The 27,265-nt window shown below is 37.2% G+C and overlaps 1 protein-coding gene across 1 annotated transcript; it reads right to left on the bottom strand.

Annotated features, from left to right (window-relative positions):
• smad1 (SMAD family member 1) lies at positions 1-25,598 on the bottom strand. Its single transcript, XM_039649588.2, has 7 exons — positions 25,450-25,598; positions 14,093-14,675; positions 8,536-8,814; positions 7,332-7,448; positions 4,275-4,496; positions 3,546-3,802; positions 1-1,513 (listed from the first exon to the last, which is right to left on the bottom strand). Exons 2-7 carry the CDS (start codon positions 14,490-14,492, stop codon positions 1,370-1,372), a joined length of 1,419 nt encoding a protein of 472 aa, XP_039505522.1. The 5' UTR covers positions 14,493-14,675; positions 25,450-25,598; the 3' UTR covers positions 1-1,369.
• Between the last annotated feature and the right edge of the window lie 1,667 nt (positions 25,599-27,265).

Below are 27,265 nucleotides of genomic sequence, written 5' to 3'. Positions count from 1 at the left end.
TAATGAAACAATTTTATTGAATCTTCCAGTAGAGACTTTGATATTCATGGAATAAAACTGCTTTCTGAGAGTACAAGCAAGCAAGAACAGCACAAAAATAAAAGGACAGAGACAAGAAGCCACTTATGAAAGTGCAGATATGAAGGAACAACATTATAAATTTTCTTCAAAAAATACAAAAATGTTTACATTTTAACAGTGGATGGGATTTCACTATGAATAAAAAAACTCAGAGCAAGTTAATAAAAAAAAACCTACTTTTTACAAAACAATATCTCTAGTGCCATTTTTTAGAATTGTCAACAAAAAAGTTAACTATTTTACTCGAAAAATGCTGAAAATGCACAGGCATTGCGTATATTTTTTCTCTTACTTTTCTAAAGGTGTTTTATGAAAACAGATTATTCATGGCATTTCAGGAAAAAAATAACAGTGAAAGGACGTTCTTTCGTGCAGCACAGTGCACAACATAGGGACAAAGTAAACCACGCCTGCCTCTTCTCTCGTAGACATCATTGACTTACAATCCTGGGGATCAAACCACACTTGCAAAAAAACAGACTGCACAGCACTTTCTCTACTAATAAGTACATTTACACACCATTTTTTTTTTAAAATCAGTCGAACACAACTGCGGTGAAATCAGCGTAACATATGCATGAGTTTGCCCATGCATCCCTACCCACTACTAACATGCCCTAACTCCCCATACGTTTATCCCATTCAAAAGATTTAAGTATTCAAATATATGTATTTTTCATTCTACATTTGACATTTGTGTCCATTTTTGCTACATTTTGTCTTCTTTCCAGCTGTGAGAAATTTTGCATTAATAACCTCATTATCTTCTCACAGCTTCATGCCATTCAGTTCATTTAAAGCATTATATTTCTGCTATGTTATCTTACTTTTTTGTCTACCGGACGTGTTCACGCTATACTACTCTGTACAACACTGTACAAGTCTCTAAGCTATGACGCAGATCTTTTTTTTGCCAATGGAATACTGATTTGTAAACTGGAAAAAGGAGAAGAAATGCAAAAGAATAAGAAAGAAAACAAACAAAAGTTGGCTTAAAACCCAACTTCACTCACAAACAAGACCAAAGGAGGATACTTGCCCCAAGTATGATGGCCTCGTCATTTAACATGCTTGGTCACACAAAAGTTGTCAAGTATCTTCCAGATTCTCACGGGCTGAGAACTGAGGACTCTTCAGCCAAATGTTATGCCCCCAAACAAACTTCCTTCAAGTAGAATACAACCCCCACCCTCCTACCTTCTCCCACACCCCCCTAAACAAATCAGCTTCTGCATGGGAACCCAGATTGAAAGGGTTACATCAGCAGTTGCCTTATGATCAGCTCTGTCTAGGACACAGAGGAAATGGGGTTGTGAGGAGAGCCCATCTGGGTAAGGACTTTATCCAGCCACTGCAGGGGCCCGTGAAGATGAATCTCAATCCAGCATGGGGTGCTTGTCACATCCTGTCGATGATACTCTGCACCCCAACCCTGAAAAACAAGTACAATTATGTCTATAGTTCTCTTTAAAGGGATACTCCACCATTTTTTCATATAAAACTATGCTATTCCCTTAACTAAGAAGAGTTGATACATACCCCTCTCGTCGCGTGTGCTCAATCGCTCTGTCTTGCATCGAAACTTTGTTAGCACTTAGCTTAGCACAGTTCATATCCAAGCAGAGAAGTGACCAAACACCTCCACGTTTTCCCTATTTAAATACAGTTACACAAGTAGTGTAACTCGACCAAGAATGGTGACACAAAATAGCGTGTACATGTTTCTAAGTGGATAACTAAAATGTATGGAGGAATACCATAGCAAGTGCTTGGGAGCACTTTGACGCGGCACAGTAATATCATCACTCCTGAAAAATCCGCTCCCTCTCCAGAGTGATGCGCCGAGTCCATAGATATATATGCGCGAGTCGAAGTGCTTCCAAGCACTTGCTTTGGTATTCCGATTACATTATCTAACCCTTTGCATATTCTGCATAAAGAATTTGAACTTTTACCATCAAATAGGAGGTATAGAGTGCCCAGATTTAACAAAGTGAGGCTGAAACACTCCTTTGTGCACCAGGCTACCATAGCGTTAAACAAAATATCCAATTAGAGATCAAGTGTGAAGGTGTTAAAAGTATAAGTGATGTACTGTTTGGATGGTATAATATGTGATGTGTAAGTGTATGTCGATGTAGAATGTATGTATATACGTTATATGTATGTAGTATTGTAATATGTGATGTGTAAGAGTATGTCGATGTGGAATGTGTGTTGGATGTTGCAAACATATACACTGTTATGCAAGAAAAATTTCAGATTCGTCTGACAATAAAGTAAAAAAGTAAGTAAAGTAAGTATTGTTATCCATTTTACATGCTTAGAAAAGCACAATGTTTTATTTTGTGTCACCATTCTTGGTTGGTTTACTCTACTCATGAAACTGTGTTTAAATTGGGAAAACGTGGAGGTGTTTGGTCGCCTCTTTGCTTGGATCCTTATTAATGAACTGGGCAAAGCTAAGTGCTAACAAAGTTTTGCCGCAAGACAGAGCGATTTAGTGCACGCACTGAGATGAGAGAGGTTTATCATCTCGTCTTAGTTAAGGGAATAACATAGTTTAATATTTTAAAAAAAACGGTGGAGTATCCTTTAAAATTGTGTGCTACATGAAGGGAAAGTTAACTAAAAAACAAAAATTATAATTGAATTCTACTCGCCAGTAGTATAATTGAATTCTACTTGAAGACTACTCGCCAACCGATTTTTACTCACATCTGTATATATATATATATATATATATATATATATATATATATATATATATATATATATATATATATATAGCGAGTATTTGAACCAGTGTCAATCGCCATTTGGCCGAACATTTACGGTAACGCTTCCTTTTACAGTCCAGTCACCCATGTAAATACTATGTACTTATTTTAGTAACTACAATTACTGGGTAATAACTAGTACTAACCCTGAACCTACCCCTAAACCTACCCCTGTTCCATGTATTTATCTTATATTAGCAAGTACTTTCTAGTACACTGTAAGTACTGTACTGTAAAAGGAAGCATAACCACGTTTTCTTGTTTTGCTTGTTACTAGTGTTGATTTCTTGCTAAATTTTATCAATTATATATATATATATATATATATATATATATATATATATATATATATATATAATTGATAATAATTTAACAAAACATATTAGAATGATTTTCTAAAGGACTATGTGACACTGAAGACTGGAGTAATGATGCTGAAAATTCAGCTTTACCATCACATGAATAAATTAAAATTCAAATTATACTGCAATAGAAAACAATTATTTTAAATTATAATATAGTTCACAGTATTACTGTTTTGAGAAAATTTCTTCAAAATATCTTCTTTTGCTTTTCACAGAAGAAGGAAATGCATACAGATTCAGAATCGCATTAGGGTGAGTAAATAATGAAAGTTTTGCTGGGTGAGCTATGAATTATCAGTTTATCCAGTTTATAGCGTACCTTTACAAAGCTCATGCGGATGGTGCACATCTTGGTGAGTTCATAGACGGCTTCAAAACCGTGATTGACGGACTGAGCCAAGAGCTCAGCAAACTCCTGGTTGTTGAAGATCTTTAGACTGCAGCGACTGGGGATCTTGCATACGGTGGTGGGGTGGAAACCATGGTGGTAGTTGCAGTTGCGGCTCTGGACAAAGATGCTGCTGTCGCTCAAACATTCGGCATACACCTCTCCTCCCACATAGTACAAATGGACTCCTGCAAAATGTGTAAAAAAAAAAAAAGTGATTGTGAGTTTAAATTATAAAGTATAATAGCTTATTAAAGGGATAGTTCACTTTGAAATTAATTTTTGATATGTTTTAGCTTACCTAAAGGGCATCCGAGATGTAGGTGACTTTGTTTCCACAGCATTTTCAATTTTGACATTTTTTGGTCAAACCGTTGTTGTCTGTCAGTCATAGTCTGTCAGACCGAAAAATGTCAACATTGAAAATACTGTGGAAACAAAGACACCTACATCTTGGATGCCCTTGAGGTAAGCTAAAACATATCAAAAATTTATTTCAAAGTGAACTATCCCTTTAACAGCGATTTGTCATCAATATCATATTTCTATCACCATGTCCATGTCATATTTTTTCATATTGCCAATAAATAATCACCCAATTACATCGCAATATATCCTAGAATAGTTGATTTAAACAGTTATTTCAGTGTCAAGTCAAACCTTTTCCGATGTGGCGTCGGGTGTTCTCGATGGTCGAGTTGCGGTTGACATTTGACAGCAGACCCAGGCAGAAGCGGTTGCGGTTGTTCGAGGGGTCGGTAAAGCCGTCCACCAGTACGCTGGTGGAGGAGGCCTGGAAGGCCTCTCCCACTCGATTATTCAGCTCATAGTACACAATGGAGCACCAGTGCTTGGGTTCCTCATAGGCCACAGGCTGAACATCTGCACAAAATGTTAAATGTAAAACTCAATGAATGCAAGTGCACATGCAAATACCATAGCAAACCATTTAGTATGGTGTAAAGATTATTAACTCACATGCTAAGACTGCATTAATTTGATCAAAAAGTAAAAAAGTAATATAGTTAAATATCATTACAATTTTAAATAAGTTTTTCCTATTTTAATCTATTTTAAAATCCAATTTGTTCCTGTGAAGGCAAAGTCATTACTCCAGTCTTCAGTGATATTTTTTTCTAGGATACTTTGATGAATAGAAAGATCAAAAGATCACCATTTATTTAAAATAGAAATCTGTGACATTGTAAATGTCTTTACTGTCACTTTTGATCAATGCAATGCATCCAAGTATACAAACCTCACCCCAAACATTTGCACAGTAGACTCTACCCACAAAACATTTTATTTTGCAATATATCAATGCACCTTTAGTACTAGACTGCATCTTTGAAAGTGATTTAGCAATATGATTAACAAATTTAGACTTGCATCTCATCTATTACAGCCGAGGGCATATCGATTTTACTAGGGTATTTATATGATGTCACTGTTGCTAGGCTATTAATGGTAACACTTTAGTAACAGGCAGCAGTGATTGGTTAGGAATTTACTATTCAAGGGCCTCCAAAATACAACCAAATCAGCATAATACATCCCAGCGAGCAATTTTGCGCATAAAAGATGTCGAATAGTGTCCAAATGCAGCCCTGACGTCTAGGCCAAAACAAGGCAAAATTTAGGCTGTCAGTGAAAATTTAATAGACGTCTAACCATAGCCCAAGAATAGACACACAGGCTACGCATAGAACACGTCAAAGAAATGAAACCAAACACCTTGTAATCACTGTTGACTTTGCTTACATGATGAAATATCATACATCTCGCAAGTTATTTCGGCAAAAAAGACAAAAAAGACCAAATTCAAGGTTATTTTGGCTAGAATTTGGACTATATCAGGTCTATAGTTAACCTAGATGGTGAAATGAGGGCTATTGCTTGCTGTCCGTATCAAATCCCATAAAGTGCGACTTGTTTTGGGTCCCATAAAATGCCAATCACTCACATGTCCTCTTTCTGATACCCACAGCTCATATGTTCCTACTGTGCTAATCCCAAAGAGAGTTAAATGTGTTTATCTATGGCATATTTCTTGACAGCTTCCTCTGGCCTGTGACACTGGGCCACAGGTGTGTTTTGTCTACTTTTTTCCCATTAGCCTATCACAATGGAAGTGTACAGTACAGCACTGCACAGGAAGCAGCTTGAGCCCGCATCCCCAACTTCCACAAATATTTCAACACCTTGCACACACCCCTCACCTCCTGTGGAACTCTGTGTTTCACTAGGGCGGGGTATCAACTTTTTGAATTGCTTTGATACCATCGAGTATCAAAAAATGTCTTGTCGTTTGGTACCAAATTTAGATACCTAAGGGGTTAATCTTGTCAACGTCAGTGAGCCAATAAGCATGCAAGCATGATTGGTTGTGGCAAGGCATCAAGGAAAAACACTAGTTTACATCGGTTAAGCTCAGAGAATGAATCTGATGAAGCACTAGAGACAGTGAACTGAAGTGCGTCACAAATTAACCAAAACTCGGCATTAAAGGATAACTCCGGCGAACAATGAACCTTTGGTCTAATAAAACATCGGTACATAGTCAACCGTTCTCTGAAATTTGTTTTCATGATAATCGAATGTAAAGAGTTTTATCTCTAAAAACTGTTTAGCGTATAATGCTAGTAATGGGGGCATTGACTAAGTAAAAAGAAATCGCTAGTTTATACCACTAACAAGGCTCAAAATAGCCCCACACTAACGCAGTAACATAATGAGGCTCCATACATACAAAACGAAGCATTGAGAACTTTGTAAGTGTACAGACCATTTAATAAGAAGATATTTTATGAAGACAGTTCACTTCGCGTATACAGACAGGAGCCATCTTAAAAAATAGTCTCGATAAGTCGAACCACGAACGTCGTGCTGAGTGATCTGAACTCTATGAAGTTCAACGAACTTCTGAACTGTATGAATGGCGTTCGGTGATCGACTTATCGACACTATTTTTTAAGATGGCTCCTGTCTGTATACGCGAAGTGAACTGTCTTCATAAAGTATCTTCTTATTAAACGGTCTGTACACTTACAAAGTTCTCAATGCTTCGTTTTGTATGTATGGAGCCTCATTATGTTACTGCGTTAGTATACAAAGTATACAGGTTTGGAAAAACTTAAAGGGTGAGTAAATGATGACAGAAATTTAATTTTTGGGTGAACTATCTCTTTAAGTGACAAAAAGTTAAACTGTCTGTGACTATGTCTGTGTGTGTGTGAGAGAGAGAGAGTATGTTTGTGTGTGGACTTCCTGCACCTGCAGTGTGGGCAGCCAGCTGCTGATAGTTTTAAGCTGCCCATGTCAGGCTGTAAGGAAGAGGCAATATCTTTGCTGGAGTGACTGAAGCTTAAGGCTGATTTATACTTCTGCGTCGGACCTACGCCGGCCGTAGCCTACGATTTAGGCTACACGTTAATTTTCATTTATACTTCTTCGTCGTTGTCCGCATTGATGTGAAATTACACATGCAGAGGAAGCATGTGAAACCCAAGGGAGCAGTTCAAGCAGACCAATCACAGCATTTGCGTAGAATTGGCACGTTGTTATATTTTTGGAGAGGTGCACGTCAGGGTACGCCGAAAGGTATGCGCGACACAGGCTACAACGTAGCTACGGCATGAGTTCTACGCAGAAGTATAAATTGAGCTTTAGTGTGCCGTCTTATTTTATGGTGGGTTTTATGATGCAAATGGAGTGTACCTGGTCGGTTGCTGATCTCCAAAGGCAGGTTGGGAACTAGCAGGTTAGTGTCCATTGGCTGTGGACAGTCCTGTGTAATTGGCTCCTCTGGGGGCATATAAGCAGGTGGAGGGGTTTCTTTTGAAGCAACACCCAAAAACACAGTAAAACAAAAATAGATCAATATTGTCCCACAGAATACACCCAACACTTATAACTTATATACAATATAAACAGACCTACAATTAACTTATTTCTTTTTTTCTTAGAAGTTCATGGCAGACTACAGAAAGTCATATTTATTTGTGCCCCTTATTTATCTTCTGTCATTTAAATAAATTTTACTTTATTTTAATTACTAATTAAAGTAAAAAATACTACTAGTAAAAAAGTAAGAAAAAAATGTAATTACTAATTAAAGTAAATAATTAATTACTTTAATTTTAAAGTAATTAAAACTTAACTCAGTTAGCAAACAATGTGTCTGCTGTCCTTTAAAAAATATAATTGTATTATTTGAAGTACCTTACAGTATAATTTTAATATTATTCTATATGGCAATCACACAAGTATCAAAGTACCATATAAATACTATTTACTTTTTACACATTTGACCATGACCTTGTCATTGTTAGTGCCGTGCTCAATAGTTCTGTCTCAAAACAAACATTAAAAATCTCATGGACATTAAAAAGTACGGAGCCCCAAATGTTTCTCAGAGGAATGCAAAACTTTAGGGGCCCTGTGCTACAATTAAAATGTTTGGGGTAAGTAAGATTTTTTCTTAAGAAATTAATACTTTTATTCACCAAGGATGCATTAAATAAATCAAAGGTGACAATAAAGAAATTTATAAAGTTACAAAAGTTTTTGGTTTCAAATAAACACTGTTTGTTTGGACTTTCTATTAAAGAATTAAAAATTATTAAATTTGAAAGAAATGATCACATTTCTACATAAAAAATATTAAGCAGCACAACTGTTTTCAACGATGCTGACAATTCAGCTTTGCTAACAAAGGACATTTTTAAAATAAATTATAACATAAATTAATTATTTTAAATTGTAAAATTCACAATCTTACCTTTAAATTTATTTTTTGATCAAATAAATGCAGCTTTGGCGTAAATAAGACATGCCTTTAAAAACCTTACCAACCCAAAACCCTTAACCGGTAGTGTAGAAAGCAAAACACTGAAGAGTAAATATCTTAAGTGCAGCTCACCTGGCATCTGAAAAGGGCTGCCTGCGTCCGAGCTGGATGGTGAGTGGGGGAAGGTGGCTGTACTGCCTGTGCCACTGTTGGGCGAACTGGGGTAGCTGTTGGTTGGAGAGTTCGGGGTGAAGGGTATGGTGTTTGCTGGCTGCTGGGGAAAGGAGTCAGGGAAGGTGGCATTCTGAGGCATTGGTGGCTCTGTCTGGTGAAGTGGGTTACGGAAGCGTGGCAGCATAGAGAGTTTCGCATTGAACTCACTGTTTCGTGGGACCAGCACGGGTGGCAGAACTAGGAATAGAGAAGAAATATGCCAATCATAAGCAATTAGAATAGAGAAGATATGACACAAGAATTCGTCACACTTAGATAAGAATGAGACATGAATTCATCTGCCACTACCGGCTAATTTTTCTTTTCTTTGTTTATGGACACGACATGAACACACAAGTATGAATTCTGGAAATGTCCTGCCAAAAACCCAATAGCTCTGAATATTAATCATTATACTATAGACCATTTTGCTAGATGTAAACAACACTGGTCCAGAAACACTTCCTGTTTCAGTTTGTAACTGTTTATTTTATTTCACATGTAAAGAAAACATCTTAAAGATGTTGTTTAACTTTTTGATTCAGTTTTACATGTTCTGTTGGTTGTATTTTATCCCAGCTTTTGTGTAGTGTTAAAAAACTGAAACAGGAAGTGCTTCTGGACCAGTGTTGTTTACATCTTGCAAAATGGTCTATAGTGATTTGGAGGATTTTTGGTGGATGTACTGGCAAAATAATTAATTTCTAACACAAAATTCAACTGTAAATGTTCTGTACTGTACATATCATCAAAACACTAGTTTATCATCAAAACACACAATTTATTTACCCTATAGTTCCAAACCTATATGACTTACTTTCTTCTGTGGAACAGAAAAGAAGATATTTTGAAAAATGTTTGTGTCCATCAAATTAAAGTCAATGTGGTGTAAAACAACTTTCATTGTATGGACAAAAACATATACCGTCGTCAACATATCAACATATCAATTACAGATTTGTGAACGCTATAAAAGCAGAATATTCATGTTTGGGTGAACAATCCATTTAATAATGTATGATTATTTATATTTAGTGTTTTGTTGTCCACAATTTTCTGCATTTCTGTAAATTAACCATCACATCCAAGAGTCTACAACTAACTCATCCAAGAGACATATTCACAGTTGTCACACACAGACATGCTCTCTAAAAATAGTAGAGCAATAAAATGTGGTAACTGGTGTTTTGAAGTGGATTTTCAGCTAAACGTCTCACCACCAATGTTGCCCGCATGCCTTTTCATTCAGACAGGCTAATAGTTCAAGTTGTTTCCAGTGAGACCAGTGGGAACTTGTATTTTAGTGATATAGCAATGAGTACTGTTAAACAATGAATGTTGCCAGCATGCTGGCGCTCTGGAGAGGAGGGGAAAGACAGGTGTCCAGATTTCCACAGGCCTGCAAGCGTGTGCAAGGCAGGCATCCTCTCTTTCCTGCTATTGTCTTTGTGGGTGACAGAAGTTCCTGTAAAACTCTTCCTCATTACAGCCACATGTTTGCATGTTTCAGCCGACACACACACACACACACACACACACACACACACACACACACACACACACACAAGTGTACACAGACCCTGAACAAAGCCCTCATTCTGCCTCCGACTGGAATTTCCTGCTCCTGCTCTCATAATGTGCACACACATATATGTACACACACACATACTGTGGACAGCTGTTTCTGTGTTGTCAGCTGACCCTCATCTTCTGCTTAGCCAACAAAAAGGGGGCTGTGTATTTGAAGTCCATTCTTTCACCAAAAGCAGAGGTAAAGAAAATGTTCTCATTTCCCATTAAGACACACACAAACACACACACAGAGAGAGAGAGAGAGAGAGAGCACAGAAGGTTTTTGACTCCACGATTTTCGATGCTACTAGATTCTCTCAAGCGGTATCAGGATCAAACAAATGAGAAAAGCACCTGGCAGAGGCCAGAGAGAGATATGAAAGGGGAAGGAGGACAGAAAAAGAAAGAGACCATCTGCAGGAACCATGGGAAAGGAAAACTGAGGAACATGCATAGCAAAGGTACACGTGGGCTATATAAGTCATATTGGATTCACTGAAAGAGTGCTTTAACTCACTAAAATATTAACAACAGGAAAGAGAAAATATGTACACCAAGATGAACTGATAATAACACTTAAAGGATTAGTTCACGTTTGAAAAAAACTTTTTGTCATCCAAGATGTCCATGTCTTTCTTTCCTCAGTCGAAAAGAAATTTAGGTTTTTGATGAAAACATTACAGGATTTTTCTCCATATAATGGACTTCAGTGGGAACCGGATGGTTCAAGGTCCAAAAGATAGTGTTAATAACAGTTTCAGATGCAGCTTCAAATGTCTTTAAACGACACCAGACGATGAATAAGGGTCTTATCATGTGAAACGATCGGTTATTTCAAAACTTATTCCAAAAATGTAACTTTTCTAAGGACAAATGCTAGCCTTGCTATATTCTCTGAGGCGCGTTTGTAACGTCACGTAATACGTAATTACGTTCAAAAGGTCAAGGGCGACGTAGCCAGAAGTACAGAATCAAAATCGTCCGACATCGTTGTTTTACCTTTTAATTCCTTTTTTTGTAAACGGTGTTTGAGCTAGTTTGCACGTTCAACCTATGCGTTCAACTTGTAAACACTGACTCTGTACTTTCGGCTACGTCGCCCGTGACCTTTTGAACGTAATTACGTAATACGCGCTTCACAGAATAGAGCAAGGCTAGCATTTGTCCTTAGAAAAGTTACATTTTTGGAATAAGTTTTGAAATAACCAATCGTTTCGCATGATAAGACCCTTATTCATCGTCTGGTGTCGTTTAAAGACATTTGAAGCTGCATCTGAAACAGTTATTAACTGTCGTTTGGACCTTGAACCATCCGGTTCCCATTGAAGTCCATTATATGGAGAAAAATCCTGTAATGTTTTCATCAAAAACCTAAATTTCTTTTCGACTGAGGAAAGAAAGACATGGACATCTTGGATGACATGGGGGTGAGTAAATTATCAGCAAAAGTTTTTTCAAAAGTGAACTAATCCTTTAAAGAGATAGTTCACCCAAAAATGAAAAGTCTGTCATCATTTACTCACCCTCACGTTGTTCCAAACCTGTATGAGTTTCTTTCCTCTGTTGAACAATAAATACATTATTTTGAAGAATGTTGGTAAATAGCCGTTGGCTCCACAGTATTTTTTTCCCCTATTATGGAAGTCAATGTCTACCTTCAACTGTCTGGTTACCAACATTCATCAAAATAACGTCTGGTGGGTTCAACATAAGAAAGAAACTCATACAGATTTGCAACAACTTAAGGCTGAGAAACTGATGACAACACTTTTATTTTGGGGTTAACTATCCCTTTAAATTATTTCAAACAAAATATTCCAAAAGCACAAAATATCTTTGCTTTAACAACTGACTCACTAACAAAGTCCAGTTTAGCTGTGTTAACAGGATCCCACACCTTTTTGCCAATACATATCCACGACTTTTCCATGATTTTTCAGTGACATTCAGTGACTTCTAAGTAAGGATTTTCACAAACATTTTAAAGAGATTAAAACCACTAAGAGTTCCCTAAAGTGGAAGAATATTACACAAGTATTACTACGGTATTATAGATTTCTATGACTTCCCAGACAGCAAACTGACATTGAACCAACGTGGAAACGACGTCTCTCATGACATTGAAACAACGTTGATTTTGCTCATCGAATTAACGTTGAACCAACGTCAGACGCGGCATTCTTCAAAGCTAAATGAAATCGAAAATTGGTTTGCTTTCATAACGTTGAAACAACGCGTTGATTTCAAGTTGATTTTCCGTTAGTTTTGAAAGAATGACGCGTCTGACGTTGGTTCAACGTTAATTCGATGAGCAAAACAATATCAGATCAACGTTGTTTCGATGTCATATTTCCACGTTGATTCAATGTCAGTTTGCTATCTGGGTTTGCAGCATTCAACCCCTGGAAACTGGTTTTAAAATGTGTGACTATGGGAATCCTGTGTTTAGAGTGTGAATGAATGCGTTTTTTGGAACTTATCTGTAAAGAGAAAGAATCATTCTTGTTTCCTTCCATGCACTGACTCATAATTGTTGTGCACTGAAGTATTGCCCTTTTAAAGCACATGACTGCTTGCGAGAACAAGCATTTAAGTGAGGACTGTCAAGGAGAATTTCATTAGTTGGACCTTCTCTGAACAAGTCTTTGTTTTCACAAAATAGTTTTGACAAAATGGAAGAGATTTATAGATAATAAATTAACAACCTGATGTTGTCATTTGTCGAGTAACTGCTTATGATGCATAAACACTCTTTCTGGAGTCTCTTGGAAGATTTTGTGGAAACTCATTTGTTAATGAAGGATAACTATAAAGATATTGTCTACACCGATGGACAGTAACATTCTGTTTTTTATAAGAGTGCACTGCAGTTATGTTGCCTGTCACTTTAAATGCTTGAGCTATTTCAACAGATGTTGATTGGCTATCAATTATTTTGTCATTCATTAGCTAGCAAAAAAATCTGAAACTGATTCCAACGATATTGTTCATGTAGTTATTGTTATAGTTGTGGAGTGGACTTCTCTATTATTAACCTTCAAATGGTTAGGAAGGTAATCTTCGTTTCCTGTTTACACTTCTGGGCTTTGGGGTCTATACGACCCCAACAATTGATTGAGTAATTGTAAAATATACACTTTTAATCATACAAATACTATATAATTTTTTTGTTTACTTCTCATCTATTCATTAATGCTGTGTTTTTGGGGATATAAAGTACTTTTGTATCCATATACCACACAATTCTACACCATTAGCTTGCATACGGAATATATATATTTTTTATGATACATTGCATTTATGCTCTAGTACTAGGCGTTAATTTCTGTGTAAAAAATTTCAGATTTATGCTTTTTTTTTGACACATTAAAAAATATATATTTAGTTGTTTTTTTTTTTCACATTTCCCATTCATTTCAATGTGGGGTCATATTGCCCCCGAAGTCCAGAAGTGTAAACATTTTTTTACATACCTTCAGAACAACCGAATCAAGCCCAGTTTGTTGTGTGTGTGTATAGATAGATAATGTATGAAAAGTCAAAAAATCTTATCCCACTGAGATGAAGGGAACCTTTTTTTTTTTTAATTAAGTAAAAGTCGAATGGGGTCGTATAGACCCCATGACCCGAGGGCTACAACGTATAGTTATCATCCTTGGTGTAAATATGTTGGTAGTGAATGCCTGTTGTAAATAATTTATGAATGAATAAACTGATTAATTATTAATTGTTTAAATGATTCAATGACTATTCCTATAATAATGGAACCTGCAGAAAGGGTCATTGAACAAATCTGAGTGATTCTTTTTGGTGAACAGGTTAAAAACATTTAGTCACTGAGATGAATCCAAATGTATCTCTCAGCTGCTGCTCATACTGCTCTTGATCAAACTCAATCACTCACCTGGACTGTCCACTCTCTTGTAGTGGTAGGGGTTGATGCACACATCCTTCTGCTTAGACCCAAAGGGGAACTCGCAGCACTCCAGGGCCTTGAGCTCATGGTGCGACTGTAGGTCAGGCCAACGCCACACTCGGCAGTAGATTACATGAGGCAGCCCCTTCCGGTGTGACACCTGGAGTCTCCCGTCTAGTGAGCGAGGGATTGTGACACAGTTGCTTGGCTGACCGGGGCAGCTGAGTGCCCTCTCCAGCTCCTCCATAGCACCCTTCTTCTTCTTCAGCTTCTTGACCAGGGCATCCACTGCCTTTTCAGCCCACTTCTCTTCTTCATCACCTTGCTTCCAGCCCAGCAGTCGCTTGACTGCCGGGCTGGTGAAGGAGAAGAGCGAGATGACGCTCATTGTGGCGCCACGTGCGCCCCAGCCAACGTTGTCACACTTACTCCGTAGGATTCCACCACACAGGAACAAGGACTCTCGGCTCTACCTCCTCCGAGAATCAAAAACTCAACCACAGCGACACATGAACAAGGGTATTGTTGAAAGTTGTGTTGTTTCACAGTTAGGTCAGATTGTCAAGTGCACCTGTAAAGAGACAGACAACACAGTCGGACATTACTTTGGGATTCGTTTCAGTACTGACACTAAAGGCTGGAAAACACTACATGACTTTGCCCAGATTTTAGCCCCGATTTGCAGTCTGCACAAGTCGACACTAGTTGCCAGATCCAGCCTGCAGATATTGGGTAGTAAACAGATTCACAGAAAATCACAGACAGACATATTTTTTAGCTTCAGATTATTGCCAAATCCAAAAGCTGAAAAATGCTGTAAGGCAGGAAGGCAACAAGGAATGTCTGAATTTATGATCATAATCATCATCACATCCTGTCTAATGATCTAATCTTTTTTGAAGGCAGCATAGATGTATTCTTCATTGGCAACAAAATCCAATGAATCCACTTTCCTGTGTCTTGAACTCTGTGACAGTTGAACTAAAAATAAAATGGCATCAGGATGTAGTGCATTGTGGTCAGTTAGTGTGTGAATATATGTTTTTGAACAACAACTTTTGTTTTTATTTTTAGGAATAAATTAGTGTTGTAGTAAACAAATATTCAAGTGCTCTCTATTTTGTTGTAGATAATTTGACTGTAATGCTGCCTTTCTAAAATCAGCCTGTCTAAAATCAGTTTCAGGAGTTACCTACTTCATACACAAACATTGCCTGTGAAGTCATTGCCAAATAGGTCGGCGAGGCAACAAGTCAGCTATCTATGATTCCATCCAGTTAGAGTATATGAAATACGTTTGATATTTTGAACTGCTTGACTACGTACTGTTTTTTAATTTGTCATACGTCTTCTACAAGTGGCAACCTTTCGGTCTTTTCTCGAGTCCAACACAGCAGATTTTATTTATTTATTTTTTTTACAAAGGTGGTTTTGGTCAATACATATTCTATATTTAGTCTATATTTTAAAAGGGCGTGGCCACTTGAGTGACAGGTGGATTGCCGCTGCTGTCACTAGCCGTTTGTCTGCTGTCTGTTTCCTGTCACGTCAGCTAACCGACTGTTTACCCATTTTCAGTTATCCGGGAGTGACGCGCAGTGATGCACTCCCAAGATGGTAACGGCCATCTCTGCCGCTTTGGGCTTAAAAAAATGCTTAGAAACGGGTGACCTCACCCAACACTTCGTCCATATTATTTTTTTACAATCTATGGTCTTCTAGCAATGAGCCGCATGTTTCTTCTATTGTTGTGTTCAGAACAATCAAGGAGTCTGGTAGTGTGTGATCCTCAGTTGTTGTTGTTTTTTGTTTTGTTTTTTTGCCAGTTTTTCCTCTGTAATCAAATTTGGTAAGGGTATAATTCCTAGTGTTCAGATTTTTAAAGTCGTATAGTGTATTCCAGTCTTAATTCCACAAATCCAGAACAAATGAGGCAATACATCTTCTACCCTGACAACACTGATGATGGCATCATTATTTTACAGCTTCTCGGAATGGCTGCCTTTAGAGTCACAGCGCAGAGCTTCCAATTACATCTGCTCTACGGTAAGTTCTCGAAATGGCTTTCAGAATATGGGAAGTGGGATGTGTTCATACGGCATGCTAAACGATACTGCCGTGACACACTGCTGAGTGATGCTGTATAGCGCTGAACAATGTCCTCCTGGCTCATATCAGTTTCCTCGTATGTAAAGATGCAGCTTATTACGGGATGCTATTCAAGATAACGCTGTAGGCTTTGGAACATATTCTAGGTTCTAGTTAACTGTTTAAGTGGTCAACAGGCAAAAAGTGCAAATAATAAAGGGAGTCTTTCAACATTATTGGAATAGAGAAGAAAAGCATTTGAGATAAGAATAAAGGTGTCCATTCAGAAGGATCCCAAGGCAGCCATTCACTAACCAACATTCATGATAATAGGAAGGGAAATAAGAGTGCACAATGCAAGATTGCACACTTCTTTTGAAGTTACCAGATGGTTCAGCATAGCATCCTCATTGGAATAAAGCCATGAAATATATATATATATATTTTTTTAAGATTCCGATGATTTCACTTCAAGGAGGATAACTGAACCACTTCTAAGTAGCAAAACACTATTCTAGCTCTTTCTAGACCATACATTCTCTTTTTGCCCATCACCTCCACACATAAAGACTAAGGTTTTATATATATATATATATATATATATATATATATCTTTTTGCCAAGGACTTGTCTGTGATTGATATGAATCCACTTTAGGTTGTATCAGAGTCTGAGTGGCAGGTAAGTGTTATCCACTGACTCTATTCTGGCCCATCAACACTAGATAAGAAAGGTGACATCAGAGAGCAGCTATTTGAACTATGCTGAGTGCTAAGAATAATGTTGTCCTCGGTGAGTATGACTGCCCTCAGCTACTGTTTCACTTTAGAAAGCTTGTCTGATGTAGGTTACAATCAGGGCAACGTATCACAACACAAATGCCTCTATAGAACTGACCAGTTTCAACAATAATATTCTAATAATATTATTCTAACTCAATAGCCTAAACGTTTTACAGCAAATATCTTTTATCAGTAAATCGATCTCAACAAAAATCACAAAATGTCTTTGGCTTATAAACTCTTATGAACTCTGCACATTGGAGTGGGAGTCATTCAATGAAAACAGGTTCAATTTATTAAATGGGAAGGAGAGAGTATAGCTGTTATCATGGACCACAGCGACAGGGAGGCTAAAAAGTTGCTCCTATATTTAGCATCAGCTCCCAGCCAAAAGTTCATTTAAAAGCCTGGGACCTTCTGCTGTTGTCAGGGAGGAGATGAGCAAAGGGTAGGAAGTGCATCCCCAACTAACCTGCAAGATCTTTTTCTTTCAGGTTGGTTTTGGGGTTGTCTTTTTTTTACACAAGGGATCCTAAACGTTCTTAAAACTTCTAGCATGACAAGTTCTTTCCTCAGAGCTTCTTCTTAAGACAAGTAAAGGAAGATAACAGATGGGTAAAAGATGAATATGTGAGGAATTTTCCATCTGTTCTTGTGGAATAAGGTGAGCTTGCAAATACCATAAAAGACCTGTCAATGCATCAAATTGTGTGGAATCTTCTATTGCTTAATCCTTTTTTTAGATTAATGTGATTGATAAATGCAGATGAAGAAGGAATAATTAACCTTAATAACTGATTCTGGACTATTTTGACCCGGAAAATTGCCATCATATTTTCTTTTTTTTTTTCTTTTTTTTTTTTTAAAGTAACTATTTAAAAAGTTAAATTTTTGATCCAGGGATCAAACTTTTTAGAGTTAGATTTGTCTAAAAAACACTTTTTATTTACCCCCTTGCCATACCCCCCACACACTTTTGAGACTGAAAAACATAATGAACAGGAATATGCTCACCTACTGATGAACCATTGCAGCATGAAAGTTTAAGCAAGTGAAATGAATATATTTTGATTTAAAATTAAATGCAGAAGCTTTCATAAATTTGGACTGTTTTAGAGTTGATACTGGTAATTCTTAAAGTATATGATCTAATAAATTTCGTATAATTATATATTATAGCCTATACAATTATATAATTTCTCATGAACTTTGAAAAATCGATATATTTTTCTTGCATTTTCTTGTTTTTTCAGCAGTTCATGTAACACTTGAAATGTCAAATAATAAAAATGGGTAAATGTAGTAATAACTTGGTAATAACACTTAAAGGGCATCTAATGTGCAAAATGCATTTTTATGTTTGAACATAAATGTGTGGTGGCAGTGTGTGTACACAACCACCCTATAATGATAAAAATCCAACCAGTGATAAAAGTCCTTTCCATAAATCATAAGCAGTGTCTCAGAACAAGCTGTATGCAGATATAAAGTTAACCAGTTTATTAAGCACCCACCAAAAAAGTCTGTGTTTTGTTCACTGTTAGTTGTAACGAGTGTTTTGTGTAATTCACTGTGTATGTTGACGATAATGCAAGGTAGAGACAGAGTTTATAAGACTTTAATGTGCACTTTTTGCATTGTTTTTGCATATTTTGTAGCCTGGATGCCAGCCCGAACCCTGCCCACAACATTTTTTGGGCGGAAAGTTCGGTCTGGATTCAATCTATTGATGAGTAATTATGATCTGTTTAGAAATCGTCAGGCCAATCAAATTGCCAGGGCGGGCTTTGATCTCCATTTGTTAAAATCAGTCAAGTTGCGCTGCAACCGTGTTATAAAGTTGAGACAGGGCTGACAAATGTGAGCAGATTTGTTTGCTTTATTGTCGAGATCTAATGTTAAACGGAGAACTTGTTTGTAAATACATTCACCTTTTCTATATCTCGCAAAAATGCTTTACTCCACAAAGTACTCCACAATTCCTTAAATTCTTATTACAACACAGGCAAAGATCGTTTACACTTGTTATTTTACTTAGCGTGCGTGCAGTGCGTGCAACATACGCCACTTACTGCGTTGCTCTGATTTATCCAAATTGAGTGCAAACTCAACTGCAAAGGTTTTTTTTGTTTTGTTTTTTGGTTTGTTTGTTTTTTAGTTCGGTTAAGACACGCCTCATAATCAAAGCCCCATGGAGCAGTATCAGACTCACAATCTGACTAGAATATCAGGCTAGGGATTGTCTGGACTAAAACAAATATTTTTGGCATTCAGACGAGGTCCGCTACAACAGGCTTGTACTAATTAGAGATGCACCGATTACAATTTTCTAGGCCGATTCTGATTTTATTTTTTCTACCCACTTTTTTATTTTCAATAACACAAATATTTAAGTTTCTATATTTTTAACTTATAAAACCCCATATACTTTTACCCAAACTGAATAATAAAAACAAGTTTAAATGGGTACATTTTCTATGAATATTTTCTATAAAGAGTCAGGGTTAGGGTTAAAGTTAGGTTAGGGTTAATTTCTGACATTTCCTACTCCAGTTCTTGTTAAAACACACTAGACATGCAAATTCTGTGCATTTTGGGCACTTTTTGTATGAAATCATTTTTATTTTGTCCATCAAAAGTGTGCTTTCACTTTAATTGAGCATGAGCAGTGCAGTAAAAATAGACTCGGTGCCGAAACCGCTTCACTGCTGCTCATGCGATGCTCCTGCTCAACGCTCACGTGCGGCTCCTGGTCCCGGTGTGAATGCAGTCGCTGATTAACATGCAGGCCGAAAAAAAATTGCGCTGCTCATTTAAGGTTTCCTACATGTGTGTTCCGTGTGCATGTGTGATGCTGCACGATTTTAATCATGCCGCCTGAGAGCATATGTTTTTGGCATAAAATTGGCATATGTCAGACTGTCCGGCCGATCGCTGGCCATGGCCGATAACGTAAAAATCGTCCAATTCCAATCACCAGCTGATCAATCGGTATAGTTCTCTAGTATAGTTGATAAAAGCAAGATGACAAATAAGTTACCATAATTAAGCTAAACTATACATGATATATCTCCATGCAGAATATATTTTCTAGCTCTGTAGTCATAATTGACCGACTCCGGTTCGAACTGAACACTGCTACAGTTTCTGTTCTGATATTTCCATTCCGTGAGATGAGATTTTCCTTGACACTGAAGCACGAGCTCTTGAAGCTCCGCCCTCTGTGCTGGGAGCAACAGCTCATTTACATTTAAAGGGACACACAAAAACGGCACGTCCTCACCTCCAAAAAGTGGCAATTTTAACATGCTGTAAAAATAATCTGTGGGGTATTTTCAGTTAAAACTTCACATTCACACTCTGGGGACATCAGAGACTTCTTTTATATCTTGTAAAAAAGGGCCATAATAGATGCCCTTTGAAGTTAAACGAGAAATCAATGTAACACCATTAGCAACAGACATAAACATTATGAGAGAAAAATGTGAAAATTAGTGGTTGAAAAAAGTGAAATTGTGTCACAAAGCAACATTGAGATTATGATATCAAAGTGACAATGCAATATTACAAGGAACATATTACGACACAGTCGATTCTCTCTGATGACAAGACTTTGTTGGGACAGAGAAACTCTTCAACACCTGTGTGGGACAAGTATCTCCCTGACACATCAAGAGCCTCTTTATCTTTACATATCACAGGCAGCCCAGGCTTCTCATTGTCAAAGGCTGCAGGCCACTTCAAACTCACACACACGCAGCTGTTCCCTTAGGGAAGCTGTCATACATGTTGAAAGCACACTTCCCAAACCCAAACACCACACAGATTGGGTATTCCTACAGCATGTGCTGGTTGAACAACCATACACTGTTCTCAGACCATGCCCATTGGGTTTGGTAAGATCTTTGTTGCCCCTTTTCCACCAAAGCATTTGTGTTTCGACAGGCAAAGAACCGGTTCTCGGCCGGGAAAAATGGTTCCAAAGCGGCACCAACTCTTTGCTGGACTAGAACCGTTCTTTTACCAAGTCATGCTTACGTCGGGGGCTGGGGCGGGTTTAGATGCGTTCTAAACGTCTTTTCTGACCATCGCAAAGCCAGGAGAAACATTTGCAGAAACACGATGGAGTCTGCCTCCTCTGTAACTGTTATGCTTGAAGTTGGCGCAAGTGTTTCTATTTTTTTTTATTGAAGACATTATAAGCAAAGAAGAAAACAGTCACAATATAGAACAAATAAATGGAAAGAAAAAAAGACACAAGACAGGGGTACATAACTTCAGAAAAGATTACATATCAAACGAAAAAATTAAAAGACATATTTCAATTGTTTTTAAAGCCTTCTTGGTACACGAGTTAGAGATTATCCCAAAGTAATGTTGTACTTGCAAGCGTTTCTAGCTAAGACGTATGGCGACGTACACACTACACAGTGGCTCTAGTCAGTGGAAAAACAAACAGGTTCTGAACGGGTTCACAAGTTAAACCAACTCCGAATCAACTTTGAACCGCAGCAGCAGTTCCGAACCAGTTCTTTTTTGGTGGAAAAGGGGTATTTGTCTGTCTGGTTAGATCCATACTTTTATAATCACCGACAGGTCTTTAAATCGCCAGCCAACTGTTTTGTTTAATTCAATTCCATGTCATTTTGAGAGGAATTCCATAGTCCTATGAACTCTATGGCATATAAAGGCTGTCGGAGTGATGGGAATTGATTCATTTTATTGAGGATTCATAAAATCTGACCACTAGTCTGACCACACACTTACATAAAAGGTCAATATACCATTGTATTGACTCAGACAATGATAGTTTGGGCTGTCTGGGGCCCAGTCAAAACATCCAATGCTTAAAGCTGCAGTATGGAGTTTTAGATATCAAGTTAAGGCTTATTTATGGAACAGAGTAGCCAATCTTTTTAATTAGAGTAGCCTGTTTATCTTTGTGTCTTATGATTTTAGGATGTTTTTGTTTTGGATGATTTGTGCTAAATGTTTTTGTCTTGTAATAGTTACATGTTTGTGTGTTTTTTTTTTGTTTTTTTGTTTTTTTTACACCATGTTGGAAATAAGTGTTTACACTTTATCATGTTATCCTTTGGATTATTGTTGTCTGTCTAATCCATAATAAATCAAATCAAATCAAATTAAGAAAACATTGACTTAGCTTAGCACGGCCACCGATGATGGCGGAAAAACAGTTAGGGCACATTCACTAGTAGAGACGAAACATCAACAATATGCTTTACATTGACTAAGGCCTGCCCATACATTGACTACAAACTTGGTCCTCAAATCATTACGTATTTTGCAATACATGTAATGTAACACACTTTCTATAAGTTATAAACAGCTAGAAAGATAATATAACAGTAACTAACGCAACAGTAAGTAATTATTCTACCGATATGTAGGTCTAATGCTAGATAAGGTTTGCTATTACATTATTTCAGCAACATGCAAGCCAGTGAATTAGCAGGTTTCAACTGTTGCTTTGCACAGTGTGTGACATTTTATGTTACGCGGCTAGAGTTTTGACACCGAGTCAATGGGCTGTGTCTAATTCTTTCTTTTTCACTTGTTTATCGTCATCTGTCTTTTTCCTTTAATATCTTTGTGTTATGAGCAGGTGCCACTTGAGAAATTGGCAGTTTAGGTTGTTTCTCCACCATTAACACAGCTGCGGCACACCGGAAATCTTGAGATTGAACGACGCACTGTGCAAGAGAAAGGTGTGATCAGCGCGTACACAAGCATAATTGACACTGCTAAGACATTCCTCCTGGCTCTGATTGGTTGTTTCTGACCGGGATCGGTGCATTTCAGCAAATGGCAATAGGACCAATGGGAGAAGCCAGAGGAGCTTGATTTTTTTTTTCACAGATTATTTGTCTCACATTCTACTGTCAGGACATAATGCCAGTTTTAACAAATATGTAAAGAATATTTTTTTTACATAAGTTACCTACAGCAGCTTTAAAAGTAAGTTCACTGTGTGGGCCAACTGCCTAGTGCATGGCCATAAGATGCAAAAATTGGTGGATACTAAATGAGTGCAGGGTGAGATGAACGTAAAGGGACCAGTAAACTGTGGTCTTGCTGCTTGAAAAATTGCACAAATGGACCAAAAACGGCAGTTTCGGTTTCTACATTTGCAATGCAGGGCGGCCATTAAAATGCAATCATTGCACGTTTCAGTTAGTGCACTCCAAGCCTGAGTGCATGTAAATATTAGCATTAGCTTGAGGGTTGGTGCAGCAGGCAGAGCTAATGTGGCTCCCATCACACAACTTTGACAGCCTTGACCCCCCGCATCATATCCATGTATCATTTTGCGCTGGTTCAGTGCCGTTAATCAATTTAGGAGGCAGTAATGATGCTCTCTCGGCCCTCCCAGGGGACTCTGCATTATAAAGAACTTACATTATTTATCAAGGGCTGGATCTTGGGCCCTCCATTAAGCGCCAGCTCAATTGCGATGTTCTCCAATAAAAAAATAAAAAAGGTTGGGGGTTGGACAAATTGAGAAGGAGGGATAAAGAGAAAAGTGAAAGTGAGTGAGTGAGAGAGAGAGAGACAGACTCTCAGACCAAGAGCAAGTGTGCTTCAAATTCCCTGCAATGCCACATTTAAATCAAACTGGCGAAAGGAACATGTAAACTGAAGGCTAATCATTTGTTCTCGGTATGTTGTGAACCAAGGCAGAGTTTCACAGAGCCAAGAAACCACCAAGATTATACAAAGATGGTTAACCTGTTACACTTATGGAAAACTAATTTTTGGAAAGGCATGTAGATCTTCATATTTAGATACATAAATACATTAAATGCATAGTTATGGTATGGCCATATCCATATACAGACCTGAGCAAGATATGGATACATTCACTTTACACTTTGCAAACAGAAAGCAAAATGCCTGTCAGATGTCTTATATTATGATGACATTATTTAATTGTGTGATGGATTCCAACTATAGGCCTACTGTATATAGGATAATATTTTTTGATGTTGTTTGTTTGTTTATTTATGGGATTTCTGCCTCCTCGTAGTATAATAACAGTAACAAAAACAAAAATTCAAATAATATTTAAAACATATTTTAGGGTCTGTGAAGAAACATATTGGTATACAAATAGTGTGATGTTTTTAACTAGAATAGGTATAATAATAATAATAATAATTATTATTATTATTATATTATTATTTTAAACAACAACAAAAATAATAATAATATGAATAATGTAAACAACTTTTTAAACAAAAGATTAATTTGTTTATGTAAAACCGTAAAGTAAATAAATACAATTTGTAGGTCACTGTACAAACTTGTCATTTAAGATTTGGTTTTCAGAATTGGGTAGAACAGGGGTCTCTGTTTGAACTAAATGTTTTTTTGGAATTTCTTTTTTTTATAAAAAGCTATCATTAAGATACTAAAGTTCAGCTTAATGTTTCATTGTCTCAATTGTTTTAATGTAATGTACAAGTATAAAGTAATTGGCAGACCCCCTGCTCTATCCAATTTTAAACTGTTTTCGTTATTATTGCTGTTGTAATTTACACGAATGTTATGTACAAGTATAATGTATGTATCTGTACATTTAATTATTTTAATGGATTTGCAATGTACTGTATCTGTATATTTGGCCAGCCAGCAACACTCAATTGTAACAGAGCTTCATTGCTGATCTTTCTCCACCAAGTGGTCTATGTCCAAAGACAACTCCCCCAAACATTACAGTTTTTTAAGCTGATATTAGACAATCAATCACACAGACTCATTTTCTATGTCTGTCACACACAAAATGTGTCAGAATAAAAAATCCAAGCAAACCATGGACAAGGACAAATTCTTGTCCTTTGAGTAATCTGATATGTCATCTTCAATGATGTCAGGAAATCTGGCTCAGGTCTCTGCATGCATCATGTACGGGAGCAAATATTCACTGTAAGTGATGTGTATGATTTGCCATTTTTGAGTATCCTACTCAAAGAATAGAATATTCCATACAACTGCACAATAAAAAGTGGGTTTTAAAGAACGAAATGGAGTATAGTGAATAAATAATGTATAAAGAATTTACTAAACAAATTTAACACATTTGTGTGTGGATGTAATAATCAAGATCAATGACTTTATTATCATCCTGATTGGAAAACAAAACATCAACAACAGCACAAACATCATGTGACAGTCAAACAAAATTGTACTTTATGCATTACAAACAGCATAACTGTGAGAACCAAATGCTGATGTGCAGACACAGCACATGAACCATAGCAAACACTGCGTGATTTACTCTCTTGAGTTGTTATGAAGAACAACCAAGTTGGATGCTTCATTACTGATCTCAATGCGCGAGAAACGTAAGTTATAAATTGCGCGTTCCTCTAAGCAGCATTCAAATAGGCTACGTGCCGTTCGTATTTTCACAGTTTGTTGACGCGTTAAATACAAAAGTAAAGTTTACTGTACCTTGTGCGCCACCTCGACGCGATCCTACACAGCATTCATACAACAAGACTCGCTGTGCTCTCGCCTGGCGTCAGTGTGTCGCGGACCGCCGCACCCTCCGCGCTGAACTCGTATCACGCCGCGGGATGTGAGGGGCGGTGCGCAAGTTCTAACAAGTCCTACTTTTTTACACATTCGACGTTTTCAAAGTACTGTGGAATGAATTATGTAACATCGTAACAATGTAGCCTACTCTTTCTATGGCCCGAAGAGGCTAGTCTGCGGTCCATCATGACACTGTCCTGGATAGGACCATGGGAAAACCACGCAATGAGCGTTTCAATGTGATGCTGTTAATTCAACCACAGCATAACTTACTTCTACATGACCTGATGGACATGATCACTGTGCAGTAGTCTACAGTAGGGGGAATACAGATAGTGTAACAACTTTTTCTCCATTACAAAAGTCAGCATTAAATAATCATAATGACACAGACAGATGGCAAAAATGTGTGCATTTTGAAGGCAATATTTAGGCTTATACACAATAATAAGCTAGTAGCCTATCCCATACCCTTTATGTTAAGATATTGAGTTGACTGATTTACATGGTGTCTCAAGTGCCTTAAAAATGTAAAATCTGTTTGAGTTAGCTATATTTAGCCTAAATGTTTTATTGATGGGCTGACATAATTATTAAATTTAGTTTTATTTTTACTTGTATTCATTTAAATAGCATATTTTAAAAAGTAAAAGCAACACATTAATCGGATCTTCAGCCACTGTGTATGCTAATCCACAAGTCTTCTATAATATCTCCAAAAAATGCACATAACTGAACGTCTTGCATTCACTGAAAGAATCTCAACTCATTATATTTTTATATTATTTTCTTTGAGTTTTAGTTACTCCAAAACAACTTTTTTACAGATCTAACATCTGTTTAATTTTGTCAAATCAATTGGAAAAACAGTCACCTAAATTAAGTTTTTAGTTTAGCTTACTAAAAAAGAGAATGATTTTTATTGTGTAGAGCCAATACATCACAAACTGTGATTTACAAGATGAAAAACAAAACGAGAAAATGACAATCCATCATCCCTGATTCTGAAGTAGGCTAAGTCGATTATTTTCTACAAACGAAATGCACAACTAAATCAATGAGTGCTATTCAAGAGAGTCTTCATGAAACTCCTCAATGTAGGGTTGGCAGTTAATGTCAATAAAACAATGTATTCAAATCCTCATTAACAGTTTATTATGTATCTGAATGGAACTATAATATCTGTGTCGGCGGCGGCGGAAGGACATCATCGAGAGTAGGAGTGCTGCTGGCGCAGATTACGTCACGCGGTTGGCGACAGAATGTCTGAGTGAGGCGCGAGTAAGCTGCACGTGAATGTGAAATCTGGGAAAACACTGCTAGCAGAGAGTCCGTTTCAAAAAGTCTGCAGAATTCTAAAATAGTTCTTATTATGTCCAAAATTGGTTGCATTGCTTTAATTAATGAATGCCTGTTGGTTAATGATCATCATTATTAGGCTATGTTTATTTTTACTTAGTAGCCTATTTGTTTTCTTTTGTGAATTGTGGCATATTTGTGAGTTGCAATGGTCATAAAGAATCTGCAGCTTAGACATTACTTGTTCTCACTTTATTTGCACAGCTTCTTACAGCAGATTTTATTTTAGATTTTCTCCAGGCTATAAATAAGTAGCAATATGGATGTAAAATTCGAGGAGACTAACTCCAAGCTTTCCAATCACAACATACAATATCAAAGCAAGTCTAGCAGCTGAGCATATTGTATTTAAATCACAAAAAGGTCTAGACAC

Source organism: Pimephales promelas, chromosome 6 (assembly GCF_988280905.1).
Source record: "Pimephales promelas chromosome 6, fPimPro1.hap1.1, whole genome shotgun sequence".
Classification (NCBI taxonomy): Eukaryota; Metazoa; Chordata; class Actinopteri; order Cypriniformes; family Leuciscidae; genus Pimephales; species Pimephales promelas.
The sequence above is the reverse complement of the archived record's forward strand: the minus strand, read 5'-3'. Positions and strand labels throughout refer to the sequence as shown.

Bases quoted from the DNA above. Each gene is read 5' to 3' on its own strand.
- smad1 (XM_039649588.2), bottom strand. From the start codon at position 14,492: ATGAGCGTCATCTCGCTCTTCTCCTTCACCAGCCCGGCAGTCAAGCGA. The intron at 8,815-14,092 runs GTGAGTGATTGA...CTCTATTCCTAG, and splicing joins CAAGAGAGTGGACAGTCCAG to TTCTGCCACCCGTGCTGGTC. The intron at 7,449-8,535 runs GTGAGCTGCACT...TTGCTTCAAAAG, and splicing joins CAGCCCTTTTCAGATGCCAG to AAACCCCTCCACCTGCTTAT.